The following is a 15,193-nucleotide window of genomic DNA, read 5'->3' on the forward strand; positions in this document are numbered from 1 at the left end:
CGTCATGGCTAATAGCCATTAATGGACTTAATCTCCATGAATTTATCCAGTTCTCTTTTAAACGCTGTTACAGTCCTAGCCTTCACAACCTCCTCAGGTAAGGAGTTCCACAAGTTGACTGTGCGCTGTGTGAAGAAGAACTTCCTTTTATTTGTTTTAAACCTGCTGCCTATTAATTTCATTTGGTGACCCCTAGTTCTTGTATTATCTCCCTGTATCTTCTCCCTCCTTTCCTCTTTTCTCCATCCCTCCTTTTCCTTCTTCCCCGTTGCAGGCAACATTCATAAACTATAAAGAGTTGTACATCCAGAGAAAAATACTTCTTATCACCATTGAATTTCATGGGACAAAGAGAGACTGTGGGAGTAACATAGTAGGGGAAATGGTCAATATGGGTGCTGAAAAATAGAGATGGCTGACAGACTTTGGATGCATTTTCTCCTAGCTCTCATACTTGCCATCCTGTCCCAACCCCTATCACTTTGATTACTCCCTGTTAATTTCACTTTGCTGCCAGTCCTTTCCTCTTCTTTCCCCCTTTTTCTGCATAGCTCTGGCATTGGAAATGAGATACTCAAACTGCAGTGATTCAGGAAGGGCTTCCTGCTATGTGACTTCATCTAAGACAGGTTGCCAAAGCCTTCAGCTTTGCTCTGCGTGGGTTTGATGTGCTAATGTGGGCATCACAGAAAGTGTTGCAGCCAGGGCTGTCAAAGTCATTCCAAACCCTTTTCTCTCTTCTCATGAGTCCCCAGAGGTCTCTCCAGCCTATGTCCTGTTGCTTCTGCCCCTCTCCTGACCTTCAAAGGCAACAACTCCCCATGCAGAGGTCCCAGGACTTGCACGTCACAGATGTCTGGAAGAGCTGAACAACATCTGGATTCCTGTGTACTGTGTTATAACCAGTGTGCAAACAGGAATCCTGGTATGATGTGTCCTTTATGCTGTTTATAACACAGCAGCGTATATCAAAGGGCCAGTTCTGTAATCATATATAGATTCTGTAAATATTTAAAGGGATGGTGTGAGGTCAATCTTGCTCCAAAACTTTGGTTTTGTAAAAATAAAAATAATGATTTAAGAAAAAAATTCAGTGGAAACAATGAGCTTCATTCTGCAGGCTCCGAGTCCCTTTAACGCATATGAGGAAGGACAGCTTGTATGACTGTGTGAGTAAAGGATGCAGGACTGGATCCAGGGATTTTTGCAAAGAAGTAAATATGCCCTTTCCGGTTTGCAATACAAATCTGGCACTATTGGGCTAATGCATGAGATCCTGACAGTAAAATGGTTTAGAAACTGACAAACTCAAAGGCAACTAAGTAAGTGCAAGAAGTGACAACAATAAATAAAGTGAAAAATTAATGAGAATTGTAAAATCATTTCAGTTTTAATAATCTCAGGTGTTTGTACTAGGTTCAAGGATTTTTAAGTGAAAAACTATCAGAAAACACTGCTCAAGGGCCCAGCAAAACTCTGTGGCTCAATGGAGGTAGCTTTGTAACAACTGGTAGAGCAGAACTGTACTCAGTATATTTGGCAACAGTATGGCCTGTTCTCTCCAAACAGGAGGTTAGCTAATAATGATGGTGACTGGAACAGGTTTCACGCTATAGTTTTTCACTCTGACAGTGACCTTTTAAAGCCTATTCTCATTCCTTTGTTCTCTCTTCATCCTAGGATTGCCTAGAAAAGGCAGGACCCCGGCCCCAACTAACAGATTACAGTGTCTTGGCTGATTACCTGCAAAGAGAAAGAAAAGAGTCCTCAGTCATGGTATCTAGGAACAATTCTGATATATCCAGAAAAGTGTTCAGTCATTATAAAGCAACCTCAATTGTAATATCGGAGGAGTCAATTTCTTTGAGTACTTTAAAAAACTGCCTTCTGGCTGCTGCAGGCAAATCCTTTAACTACATCTACCAGATGAGAGTCTGTCCTAAAAACTTGTCACTTAAGTCAAATTAATTTCTTAAAATAGTGAAAAATCATCATGGATAGTGAGAGTCTCGGTGGGGAGATGGACTGATAAATTACCTATCCTTTTTATCAAGGGTTCAAATCCTGGATCAGGCATTAGGTGCCCAAACCACAACAAAACCCTGTCATGTCAATACCTGTTCAAGAGAAGGGGAGTCAAAGGGGCGATAGGCAAGTGGGGTGCCACAGATCAGGAATGAGGTGCAATGTTTAGCACAGCTCTGTGGGGAAGTTGCAGTTTACCACTGATGAATCCATCCTCCTTCTTAGAGCTTGTCTAGATCAGGGGAACATTCAGATAGTTACACCAATGTAAACCCTCTACTGTGTAAAAGAGGGCTTGCAGTGGTCTGATTTACTCTGGTAACTTACCAGGATAAATTGCACGGATATTAGCCCCATTTTATGCCAGTACATCTCATCTATACTGGGCATTTATACCAGTGTAACTACATCACTGTAAGATACCCCAGTATGGACAGAGCCTTAATCCTGCATGTCCATGAGCAATAAATAGCAACAATTTGTATAAAAAAAATAATTCCATATATTTTTCCAGCCTCTTCAAGCACGTAGAACACTTACGCTAATGGTAGAATTAACCAATCTTCTGCGAAAAACATTGTAAACAAGTCTTTTTAAAATAAATCTTCAGGGTAATTTTGTATGCACACGACAGACACATATATGCCCAACATAAAGGTGAAACAATAAGACATATATACAAAGAGAGAGAAGTGTATAAATACAGATCTAAACCAACGTCAGCTGAAATAAGCCCTTACTTACACCAATTGGCTTCAATGACTCTGCACTGGTGTAACGGAGGATAGAATTTGTTGAAAGAGAGCAACACGTCAGCCAATCAGAATTCATTGAACTTCTCTTCACTTCTCAACTCCTTTTGCCATTTACCTTGCGTCGGAGTTGTTTACCATTCTTAGCCACTCCTTCTGGTCCAGGGCACGTAGGACTTGGGAGTTCCAGTCCCTTTCTCTTCAAATTTTTTCTTGACAGTCTTTCCATTGTATCCTTTGTCTTTCATATCCTTTCTCACGGTCCTCTTCCTCCCAGGATTTCTTTGCTGGTCTTTCTTCTTCCATTCTTATCACATGTCCAACCCACCTCAGTGCACTCTCCATGCTATCTATGAGGGTATGTTTACACTGCAATAAAACACTTGTGGCATGGCCACAGCTGGCCTGGGTCAGCTGAGTTAGGTTCATAGGCTCAGAGTGGAGTAGAGGGTCTGAGATCACATGTGGGGAGAAGGTCTCAGAGCCAGGGCTCCAGCCCAAGCTCGAATACCTATATTGCTATTTTTAACCCTGCGAGCCCAAGTCAGTTGACTTGGTTTCTGAGACTTGGTGCCATGGGATTTTTATCACAGCGTAGACATACCTTAAGTGTTCCAGGTTCATCTTTGCTTAATTTCTTCCAGGTACACTCTGTGTGCCCTCTGCTAGCCTGCCATTCTCCTCAGTATATTACTTTCAACTGTATCTTCTTTGCTTACATCTCTGTAAGACCCACTGTTCCCAAACCATAGAGCAGGCAGGGACAAGCACATGCAGCATCCACTTTTCTTTTCAATTTGTTACTTAATTGCTTGCTTTAATTACATCAGCTAATCAGAACTGATATACAATACCTTAAAAAATATTAAAAAAAAACAAGAAAAAATTACAGTACAGAACTCCCCGACCACCCTCAATGTGTGTGTGACACATTAGTGTTGCCAACGCTCCCAAATGTATTTATAATTCTGCCCTGCATACCCCACTCCCATTAGTTCTTCCCTCCCAGCTCCCACCCCGTTCAGCCCCTTTAGTTCAGCTCCTCATCAACCCCCACCCATCACTTCAGCCCTCTCAGTCACTCCCCAATTTAGCCCAATTTCACCCCCCATTTAGCCTTCCCCCCCGCCCAGCCTCACCTCTGCTCCTTCTTTGCCCTCCTTCCCTAGGCCTGGGGGACTGCAGCAGTGTTCCTTCTTCACCTTCCAGGATGGGGGGAGGGTAGGTGGGGTTGCCACCACTGGGATACCAAAAAAAACAAACAAACAAACAAACCAAGCCAACAGGAATTATCCCAATTCCTGAGCCACTGGAGCTGCACAGCTGGCAGCATGTGCTGAGCACCCTTATGGAATGCCTGGGACAGAAACCTCAGCAAAGGGACAATACGACAGCACCAGCTCCAGAGTCCCTTTCCCAGGCCAGGAGCTGCAGGACTGAAAGGAGAGGGAGAAAGGAACAGAGTTGCTGTCCCCTCACTCACAGGAAGGGTGTGGGAGCTGCCCCCATCCCCTCCTATAAAAATGGTGTCAGGAGCAGGGGTGGGAAAGAGCTCTGCTTACTTCCTGCAGCAGCTCTGGCTGGCTGATCTTTCACATTAGGCACAATAGAGGGGCGCTCCCTCAGGCAGAGGGGCTCCAGCTCAGACTCATATCGAAATCCCCACAGCTGGTAACACTGATAAATAGATTCAGCCATCTCAATCTGAAGCTTCTTTTCACAGAATAATGGGTGGAATCCTGGACCCAATGGCAACGCTCCCAGTGACTCCAGTAGAGCCAGGACTTCACCCAGTGAGGATGAAGATCCACATTGTGATACCCACAGAACATTTTACCTGTTCGATTTAACACATTTGTACAGTATTCAGAATACACCATGTTGATGAGTGTGGGATGATTAGATTAGATAAAATAGATCTCTATTCTTTAAAACGCATAATTATCACCCATGATTTAGTCACATAAATTATTGTACCTGTTTAATTGTTTAAAAAAATGGAGGGTAATTAGAAAATTTAACAATGCTGACAGCAGATGTGTTTCTTTACTTTAGGTGTCTGCTTATTAAAAAAAAAAAAAAAAACCACACACAACAAGTATGTCAGAGGCACAAAGATGACAACAGAAAAGGTTCCTTAATTCACAGATGACTGCACCTTTCCAAAAACATTAAAATGGAAAAGCTTTATTGATTTAATCACCCATACAAGCGAAACAACGTAATGATGATACTTAGTGCCAAATTGGTCTTTTGGGACCTTTTCCATGTAAATAATACAAATCAAACCTTGAGGTTCAGTGCAGATATGATCTGACAAGTGAGCCAAGCTTTTCACTTTACTTTGATCCAGCTCCAAAAACATACCCAAGGTAAAATTGTGTTTAACCATTTTCCATTTCAATTTTAAATTTTAGACATTTATCATATGGGAAACTTGCCTATAGTGCTTAAAAAACAAGTTGACTAAACTGACTCATAGCCTTTAACATGAAAATATTCCTATGTTTGCTATTAAGACTGAAAAACATAATCTGCAATATGTCATCTGATGAGATTCTGCATTATCTGATTGTTTTTAATGGTGTGTCCTAGATTTGTACAACCTGACTCAGAATCTTGAAATATTTCTAGCACTGTTCCCCTTCTCTTAGATTTAATTGTTTGAACCTATAGTTCTGAAGATAGCAAAGTGGATAGGCCTTTGTTTTCTAAAGGACTTTCCAACTTTACCACATGCTTCCTTTCTACAAATAGCCAGAATATACTCTGCAAACTGCAGTGAATTGCTTTAGAAGAAAAACTCTGGATGTATTAATTTTATTTTGATTTGTGGACTCCTTTGGTTATTTTGTTATTATTGTCATGCTTAGGTGTTAATTTTAATTTTCACATTTGACTGTAAAAATAAAAGTCTCTTTCCTTAGACCCCATTTTAATAACAGAGTGAAGGTTCAGCAACTTGAAATCTATACAAATAAAAGAAAAAAATCCTGGCCAATGCTTTCAGAATTGGATGCCTAAATATGGATATAGTAACCTAGCTTTAGGCACCCAATTTTTTTTTAAAAAATTGGCTCTTGTGAATAATATAAATCTTGGGTATTTTTTTTAAACTTCCATAATTACTAACTGGTGTATTTAGGATTAAAAAGGCTTTTCTCTTCCTCTCCCCCCCTCCCCCTTTTTGTTGTTGTATGTGTGGGTCAAGGTTAATGAAAATAAGATAGATCTTTTATTTTGGGTCTTAAATATAATATTATGTGCCTACCAGAGATATAGGATAAAATATTTGCTCTGCTTGAAGATTATGTGATATTTGTATTCTAAGCCTCACCACAGTGGGTTTCTTTAAATAGAAGCTATACTTTACTCCTAAATTGCTTAAGGCAAAGGAAGCAGAGATGATGTTTTTATGAATGTTTAAATGCAAATGGAACTGAGAGTGAATGCTATGCTAGCTAACATCAAAGGCTCACCAAAATCTCTGCATTAATGAGGCTCTTTGTTTCCCGGATCACAGATTACAACAGGTTTCCAACTCATTGCCAAGGTTTTATCTCCATTTGGGAGGGCTGTAAATCTGCCGATTTTTTTTTTCAGATGCAAAACAAGAGGATCATCTGAAAGAAAAGAAAATTTAAAGTAGCAAATATTTCATTCAAATTATTCCTCACAATTGATTGCAGCTTTTGATTCTTTTAAAATATAATCTGAAAAAGAAAGGAAATTTACAAATGGATTCGCCTAAAACTGTAGCACTTTCATTAATTTGGTTTGACTAGCTGAGTAAGGAGAGGTATAAGCAATATCATGTATAGTATCCTGTCTATTTCACATATCATCTAGTTTTCCCCATAAAAAAGTAGCAAAAAAAAAAAAAAACCTGGTCAGTGTTTTTTAAAAATTAAATATATTGATTACTTTTTAAAGTGGCACCAATTAATTATTCTCACCCCAAAAAGCAATAAAAAGCCACACACAGCAATAAGCTTCTTAATTAACAGTCAAAATAGGGACCCAGATTTTCAGCTCCTTCAAGTGTTGAATGCGACAAATATGTGCTATATTGGGTCATAAAGACCAATTTACATGGCGTCATTACAACCTGTAGAAAAACTCTCCGAAACTCCGGGCTATCTTATGCAATCTTAATTAAGGAAAACAAACAGCGGTATGTTTTTCTAAGCTACCAGAGACAAGCACCGGACCTGTTGTATGTGATCAGCCGAGATGGGGAGTTTCCTTTCCATGGGAACTGTGGGGTGGTTGTTTTTTTTTTTCCCTCTTCTCTCCAAACTGACGCCAGAACAGACGTGTCTAGTGTCTTTGGAAATTGGCTGCGAAGATGTTTAATTTCAGGTTTCCGGACCCTCCGGGCAAGTTAGGAAAACTAATAATTTTCTGAAATCCGACGTCACGTCTATGTTCCTAACGAGATCGGGGAGGGGGAGGCGGGTGTTTGCAAGACTTGCAAACGAGAATGCCCCTGCCCAGGACCCAGCCAGGACTGGACACCGGGGCTGGGCAGAGGGGACGTGGAGGCTGAGATGTCCCCTTCAAGGATATGCTCAACCCACTGCCACGCTCCCTCGAGGTTTGCACGTTGCCTCGGCCCTGGGCGCGCTGGCAGAGAACCGACGACGCACGGGCTCGGTCAAAGCTAAAGAAATAAAAAATAAAAATCAATCCCCACAGCAAAACGTCTGGGCTGGGCCCGATCCTACTTCCCCGGTGTAAGTCAGGGGCGTCTCCCATTGGCTCCAGGAGCGGGTCCCCGGGCAGCCACACGCCCCAGCGAGCTGGGTAGCGCCAGGGCCGGCTCGGGGAGAGGCTGAAATTTAACATTTCAGCAACTGGTGCCTGGTTAGTCCACAAATAACATTAAAATCTCGCTGTGGAAACCCCCCGGGGAGACCTCCCCGAGCCCAGCGCGGGCCCCGCACAGGCGCTGGGGCAGAGACGGGCTGTGCCCCCGGGGCGCCTGGCGGCTCTGCGGTGGGGCATGTAGCGGTGCCCAGGCTCCCCCCAGCCGGGCTCCAGCTCGCTCCGCGGGGACGCGCCTGGGCGTGCAGCGAGCGAGCGCGGGCCCTTTAAGACAGGCGCGCGGGGCTGTGTGTGTGCGCGCGAGAGAGAGAGAGCCACCCAACCCCTCCCCTGCGCTGTCAATCAGCCGGCGGCTGCTTTGATGTCTCCAGCCCTTGGCTGCTGGAGCTCCTCCGTCTCGCTCGCACACACCGCTCGGCGCCGGGCGCTCCAGAGCCGTGTCTCTCCCGGCCAGAGCCTCGGGCTTGCACCACCCCAGGCTGCTACTTCGCTGAACTTTCCGGGGGCTGGGGGGGCGGGGAGGGGGGGTGCTGCTGGCCCCAGGATCTTGCTGCTGCTGCTGCTTCATCCTCCTCCAGGCTGCAGCATTGCAACCCCCCTGCCCCCGCCCCTTCCCCCCCAAAAAGGGTTTGATCTTCGGGGGGTGGGGGGAGAGCGGCTGCAGCCGGCGAAGTTCCCGTGTGGCTCGGAAGGGGCGAGGCGGGGACGGGGGGTGGGGACCATGCCCCAGCTCAGCAGCGGCGGAGGGGATGACCTGGGGGCCAATGACGAGATGATCGCCTTTAAGGACGAAGGGGAGCAAGAGGAGAAGATCCAGGAAAACGCCTTCACCGAGCGCGATCTGGCCGACCTCAAATCCTCGCTGGTGAACGAGTCGGAGAGCAACAGTAGCCCCGCTGCCGCGGCGGCCGATCCGGAGGTGAGAGCCCGCGGCCAGCCCCCAGCCCGCACAAAGGGCTTTGCCTCCTTCCAGCCGATTTCTTTCTGGTTTATTGCAATGAATAAAACTTTCTCTCCCCCCCCCCCCTCCGGCCCCTGCTGTGCTTTTCTCTCCCTCCCTCCCCCACAGGCGATCAGGCGTGTGCAAGATCCACAAAGGGTTTATCAGGAGAAACTCCCGGATCACATGGAAGATGGTTAGTTTCATAAACCATTCATTTCTCCTGCCCTTCCTCTTTCTGTACATCCCCCCTCCCCAACCACTTGGGTGATGCGCTGAGTCCTGGGGCGGGGGGGGGAGAGAGAAGAGAAACTTCGGTTTCTTTCTATAAATCAGAGCAGACAAAAAAAAATCAGGGAGGAACTTTGATTCGCCAGATGAAGAAGCCCTTGCGTGCTTGATACATTGGATTGCCACAACACAAGGGGGTTTAGTCACTCCCTTGACATTTAATGTGTAAACAATCCTCCCCTTTCTCACAGTGTCTGAAATATTATTGATCTGCTCATCTCTTGGTGGGGTCCTGGGAGGCAAGTTTTGCAAAGCGGCGGTGATGCAGGGTGGATGGTCCAGGAATACTGCTGCTGTGTGAAGTGTGCTTCACCCGAAAGGGGAAAAGGCTTGAGCACGAGCTTTTATTTGGCTTTGTTACTAAAGCCAAGTCAGAGCTGTTGATGGGGGTGGGCTAGTCCCACAGATAAAAAATACAGTCCGTTTATAAGTCCTAAGGGCAAACATGAAATAATTCTACTAGTAGAGAAGGCACCAAAAATATATAGGATGCACGGAATGTTCTGTTTGCAAACTACAAGCACCTCGTACAGGCAGAGGAATGACCTGTTGCAGGGCAAGTCCTAATGAAGTACTTTAATTTTAACAGGTATAAAGCATCAGGACACGGGGATGTACAAAGGATCTGCTTATTCTGGCTACCCTTTTCTAATGCTCTCAGACCCTTATCTGCCAAATGGATCTATGTCACCTTTGGTGAGTTCATCATGTTTTCGAGAAGTTTTTAACCTTTCACAGTTGAAGTATATTGCTGTCTGCCATGCAATCACTTGATGCCAGTGTTTTTACTGACCTGATGTAGCATTATTTCTAAAATGCCTAGGACGGTGGCCTAAAGAAATGACAGGAAAAAGATCAGAGAGGATAAATGATGCTCGGCCGTAGGACAGTGGTGTAGTTCTGAATTATCCAGAGCGGTTTCTTTTCAGATCACCTCAGCTTCTAGTTTCATCTCCAGTGTTTCAACAAAAAGAGTTACCTCCAGAATGCCCCCTTCATTTTTGCTTAAATATTAGATGATAATTTGTGATGTATGTGTTTAAGGATCTAGCCCCCAGATCAACTTCCCCTTGTAAAATGGCTTGCTTTGCACTCCCCCCCCCCCCCATGAAAGGGTTCAGTGGTGGATGATCTCCATACTGATGTACGTTTTACCATATTTAATTAATTGTAGTTGGTCCTACACAAAGGTCTAATGTGACTAGTAGGCAATGTTTGTTCCAATCTTTATTTTACAGAAGTTTTGCAAAGAAATATCAAGTAAGTTCTAGTAATTAGATACACTTCAATACTTACAGTAAGTTGTGCTAAATGAATTCTTTGATATAGTGTGCTATTTAGGGAGGGGTTTTAGCAGAAAATCCCTATCCATAGCTATCTCTAGCAGAGTTTCCAACAGAAATTGCAACTAACAAACACAAAGGGGCAAATTCTGCCGTCCTTAGCATTGCTGTAAATCTGGAATGATTGCATGGGTTTCAACTATTATTCTGGACGTGGAGGAGTTGTGTAAATGAGAACAGAATATGGTTGTCATCTTTAGTTTTGTTCTTACTGCTACAAGATTTTGAAGAATACATTTTGACCTCCTTAATGTAAACCCGAGGTTTATTGAAATTCTACTAAACTTAGTAGAATTTCTGTGCACTGGAAAAGTAAGAATACAAAAACCGCTTGCACAGGGTAGTGGTGGTGGCTAGTTATTTTTGAAATCTACTTGTGTCTGTAGTGCAGTTACACTTTACCGGGCAGATCTTCAGCTGGTGGAGTTGTTGTAATTCCACCAAAGTCAGCATACAGCAGCTGAGGACCTGCCTCTATGTTTTTATAATTTTCTTCATTGTACAAAAATAAATGATACATTTGCCAGGCAGTGCCAATATGGAGCATTGTATATGCATCTCGTCGCTTGCTTCCTATCCCCCTACCCATTACTCCAGGTTCCTGTTAATCCTCTCATTTCTCTAACAGATAATGCTCTTCTTTCACTATCACATTTTGAAACGTGATACTAAAGCTGTTTTTTACAATGGCATTAATTTGTGCTCCCTGGTGCAGAACTTGGATGAGCTGTCACTTGTGTTGGCACAGGAGCTATTCAGATGCTTCAGAAGTCTGTGAATATTTATATCAATCTTAACCCTTTGCAGATCTTATTCTATTGGTTAAAACTGTGGCAGCCTATTTATTAGCAGTGTGGTTAAGAAATACGCTTTTGGTTAGTGAACCAGTTAAGGAACCTCCCACCACCGCTAATGTAAAAAAGTACAGGTTTACAGTTGGAGGAAGACAGAGTAAAACAAACAGTACAGAAATCAAGAGAGTGAAAAATGACAAGCTGAGCGGGCATGATTCAAAGCCCATTACAATCAATGGAAATCTTTTAAATCAAGCCATACAGATTGTGCAATGCCTTAAGTTTGGTGGATCGAAATGGTGATTTAATTTTCTATCTCAAAATCTGCAATCTATTTAAGAAGTATGGGAAGAGTTCTTCCTTAAGTCAAAGAGCAGTTGCTAGTCTTCCTTTAAGTGTAAAGAAGGTGCAATACGTATAATACAAAATACGTATACAAAAGTTAACCTAGTAAGTACTTTTACTACTATATTTGTGATTATATTAATACTGTCCATGTTCTATAAGAAGTAGGTCTTGATCTGATGGTTATTCCCACTGACTGTGTGATCAGTATTATACTGAAGATTTGGGATACTATGCTTGTCCTCAAAGAAAAATATTGTGTTTTTAATTAAAATTCTGGCAGGTTAAGGAAATGGAGTTTGTTTTCTTTTAATGTGTGAAGAATGGGGTTGTATATCACTATAGTGCATCTACTTGGTAGTGAAGTGCTTTCTCTAGCTGGGGTTTCCTGTGAACATTTGTGGGTGGCTGGGATGAATTTTGTAATCTTCCCCGCCCTCTCCCCTGCCCACCCCACCCCCGAAAAGAGAGAATGAGCCAGGCAGTGCTTTTTCAAACCATCAGAGGTTTTTTTCATTAAACCATTGAAAAAAATATACCTCAGGCATATCAAAGATCCTGGAAAGATCCAAGAGCATTCAGAATTAAGGCTGAAAGTTGAACTCCCGCACTGTAGTGTGTTATAAAATTACATATTGTCTGGAGATTCCTGCTTTACTTAGACATGGTGTTGTGAATTAAGGCTGGAGTTAGTTTGGAGTGTCTCTACTTTTGTGAAGAAGTCACAACTTTAGCATAACTGTGGTAACGTTAATTTTTTAAAATTTATTTTCACACTAGCCCCAGTTGTGTTTCAGTTTCCTTTAGGGCTCAGTCGTAGTTTGCTAACTGAAGTAATAGACAGGAGTGCTTGAATTGATTTCTTGTTAAGACTTCATATAGCATAGTAGGTTTCATATATACATATACATTTTATTGAAATGCACCCAATCCTGATTTTTATGTGCATCTGTACCTTTCTTGAACCATGAATTAGAAGTGATTTGGTGCTTGAGTTCATCATCAGTAGAATGCTCCGGTTGATGGGTTTTGCTCTCACTTTACAGCGAGATGGTGGCTAAAGGCCATAGGTGCTGGAACTAGGGATGTTGCCACACTCTCTGGTTTGAAGTAATTTCCATCATATATTGGGTTTACAGTTTGGTTCAATGGCTCTCAGCACCCCCATTATACAAATTGCTCCAGCACCCCTGCTAAAGACCTCATTTTAGCGCCCTGTGGTCAGCTATTTGGCACTCTGGCCAAATTCAGGTTGCCCATGCAATAGACCGACAGGGCTCTTCTAATGTGATTATGATCGATCATATTGATACCTGTTTGAGCATGCTGTGCACAGATTGTGGATGTATTAGGTCACAAGGAGTTCTGGACTAGCATTGTCAATATTGGTGCTGCATATGTGTATCCAGGGACTAATCCCGCACTCCATCCTCTGAGAAAACTCTAGCTTTTCCCAGAACAGAAGGTGTAGACTCTGTCAGTTACAAATCTGCATGAAACTTCCAATGAATGAATATGAATGTGTTCAGAAAGTATTTTTCCAAATGAAACATCAAATCAAAAAAGTATATCCTTTTTTTAAATGGTACAAATGACTTTTAAAGCGAATTAAGGTGCGTCCTTAGTAGTTACATCTGTCTTTTAGGTAGTTACAAACAGTAGAGGTCAAACATGTTAAAACTTTGCTCAGATTAAAATCTTCTTCTTGCTCTGGTTGTATAATTGAGTTTAGGCCTGAGGGAGTTTTCTGAACATTGTTACATCTTGTAGCGCATGGTAGTTAAAGGTTTTCAGAAGCACTGATAAGTTTCCTGCATTTTGTATATGGGAATATAAAATAAGGAAATTAACTGTGTGGTAGTGGAAGTGCGTAGGGGCCAACCTTGCACTTCTAAAGTCAGTGACAGAATTCCCAGTGACTTTAACTGGGCAGGATCAGACCATCTACTCCTGGGGCCAAATTTTTCCATCATTTTCCATGCAACACAGTTGGATTTGGTGGGCTTGTAAGGTAATTTAGGGAATAATTAATGCTTTTCAAATACAAGGCTAAGACTCTGGAGTGGCTTTCCCATTCTTTGGACTCCAGCAAACTGAGGCTTCAGTGTCCCCAGTTATTTGGAAAACAAACACCCTACAGAATCTCTTTACAAGTACTTAAGAATAGATCTTCAAACCAAAGCTCAAATTGGAAGGGGGAAAGTAGAAGTACTATCCTAAGCTTCACCCATTTGAGATACCACAGTGAGATGCCATTGACAGAAGATTGCATGGATTTTCAAAATCTAATACCCTATAACTCTGTGGGGCTCCTCAGATTTGGTTCTTTCTCAGTGGAGTTTGGATACAACCTTGGGCAAGGCTGGATTAAGGCATAGCCACACAAGGCATATGCCTAGAGCCCCAGTTCTCAGGAGTCATGTAATCATATCAGAATCTGTTTGAACTAAAAGAGAATCTCCATTAGCTGTTAGCAGTATGACATCTATGGCACACGGCGAACCAGTTCAGTTTCCATTCAGTAGAAGGCAGTGCTACACAAACTCTAACCGCTTCCTTAGAATACATTAGCATGTACTTAGTATAAAAAAGAAGTCCATCCTCCTTAAAGCAAACAAGACATACTAAAGAACCTCCCCAGAATTATCCTCTATAGCCCATTTCACCTGGGAGGAGTCCAGAGTTTTCTAGACAAGCCAGTCAGTTTTGTGTCTCCTCCATTACTAGTACAAGACAGGGCTAAATTCTATTCTAGCGCCTTTCCTTCAGAGATGCAAAGTTGCCTTCTCAGTGTCTGAAAATCGTGTCCTGTTCCTGGCAAGTTCCCTCCACTTGCTGTGCCAAAGTATCACATCGCAAAATATTGATCCCTAACTCTCCAGAATATGAACAGAAAAGAAGTATTACAAGAAGTGGCCAACAAATAATGTGTAAATGTAGTTCAGTGAGCTACTCAAATATACTTTAAATCTGGAACTTTGGGTTCACATTCCCATTGGTGCAAATATTGTAATGGTTTGAGATTTAAAAAATGTTAGGGGCAGATTCTGGTCCTATTGCAATCAATGGCAAAACTCTTCTTGGGCTCAGTGTAATCATAATGTGTCACTATCTATCTCTTTAGATGCTCAGGGCCATATAAATACCTGATTAGATAGATTGGCTCAGACTAGCAGCTGCAAAGGAAAAGTAGCTCCGTGCCTTACCACTAGTGCCTGCTGCTGAGTGAAATCGGTGGTGCCATCATGATTTCAATCAGTTTCTCTTGACGGTAGGTGCCACACTATTGGGCACTAGTGGGACAGTGCTCTTCCCCTGCAGATGCCAACACCAGTTATCCTGCTTCTGTCATTTGAAGGGAAAGGCGATAGTTGAACAACTCTCTGGCCAAGGGACATCCGAGCAGGCCGGCAGATGACTATTTTGCTCTCCCCTGACCAAACCACATCTTCTAGCTCTTCACCTTGCTTGAGATCAGATGAGGATGAAAATAGTTCTTTATATTCAAAGTGAAATGTTGGATGGTCGAATGTATCAAGAGATAGAGATTCCAAAGTATTCTATTTACGTTTGGTTCAGCTGTGGTCATATTCTGGGGATTCATATTGTACCACCATATTGTATTTGAAGCAGTACTTGAAATAATTGAACTGTTTGAAATAAATTAGAGAGTAAGAAGCAATGACAAGGTATGGCCCTTTGTCCCCCGGTAATAAAACTTTCTTTTAAAAAAATTTTGACTGAAAAAAACTGAAGAAAAATCTCACATACAAAAACTTATTTGTTTCTATAACTCTCTTTGCTTGTGAATAGCTGTATGCTCATGTTTAAAGGGTGTAGTATATGTATCCTCCCACAACAATTCCTTAATAGGAT

At 42.6% G+C, this 15,193-nt stretch overlaps 1 protein-coding gene and 1 long non-coding RNA gene across 27 annotated transcripts in view; one reads left to right on the top strand and one right to left on the bottom strand.

The window, feature by feature from the left end:
* Positions 1-1,376: 1,376 nt before the first annotated feature.
* LOC122173774 (uncharacterized) lies at positions 1,377-7,838 on the bottom strand. The gene is made up of 3 exons (XR_006174567.2): positions 6,989-7,838; positions 6,257-6,400; positions 1,377-1,743 (listed from the first exon to the last, which is right to left on the bottom strand). It is a non-coding gene; the product is annotated as an uncharacterized LOC122173774 (long non-coding RNA).
* A 67-nt stretch (positions 7,839-7,905) lies between these two features.
* The window catches only part of TCF7 (transcription factor 7), a 118,494-nt gene continuing 111,206 nt past the window's right edge, over positions 7,906-15,193 (top strand). For 7 of the 26 annotated variants that reach the window (XR_010589900.1, XR_010589899.1, XM_042850880.2 and 4 more), the window contains exons 1-3: positions 7,941-8,523; positions 8,674-8,740; positions 9,425-9,531. Coding sequence is in view for 20 of the 26 variants with exons in the window: in XM_042850880.2 (XP_042706814.2) it covers positions 7,966-8,523; positions 8,674-8,740; positions 9,425-9,531 (732 nt within the window). In the remaining 6 variants the exon portion in view is untranslated. Of the gene's footprint in view, positions 8,524-8,673; positions 8,741-9,424; positions 9,532-15,193 lie in introns of all 26 variants that reach the window. The other 19 variants (XR_508517.4, XR_508518.4, XM_008166378.4 and 16 more) reach the window with 7 other exon arrangements.

Source organism: Chrysemys picta, chromosome 8 (assembly GCF_011386835.1).
Source record: "Chrysemys picta bellii isolate R12L10 chromosome 8, ASM1138683v2, whole genome shotgun sequence".
Lineage (NCBI taxonomy): Eukaryota > Metazoa > Chordata > Testudines > Emydidae > Chrysemys > Chrysemys picta.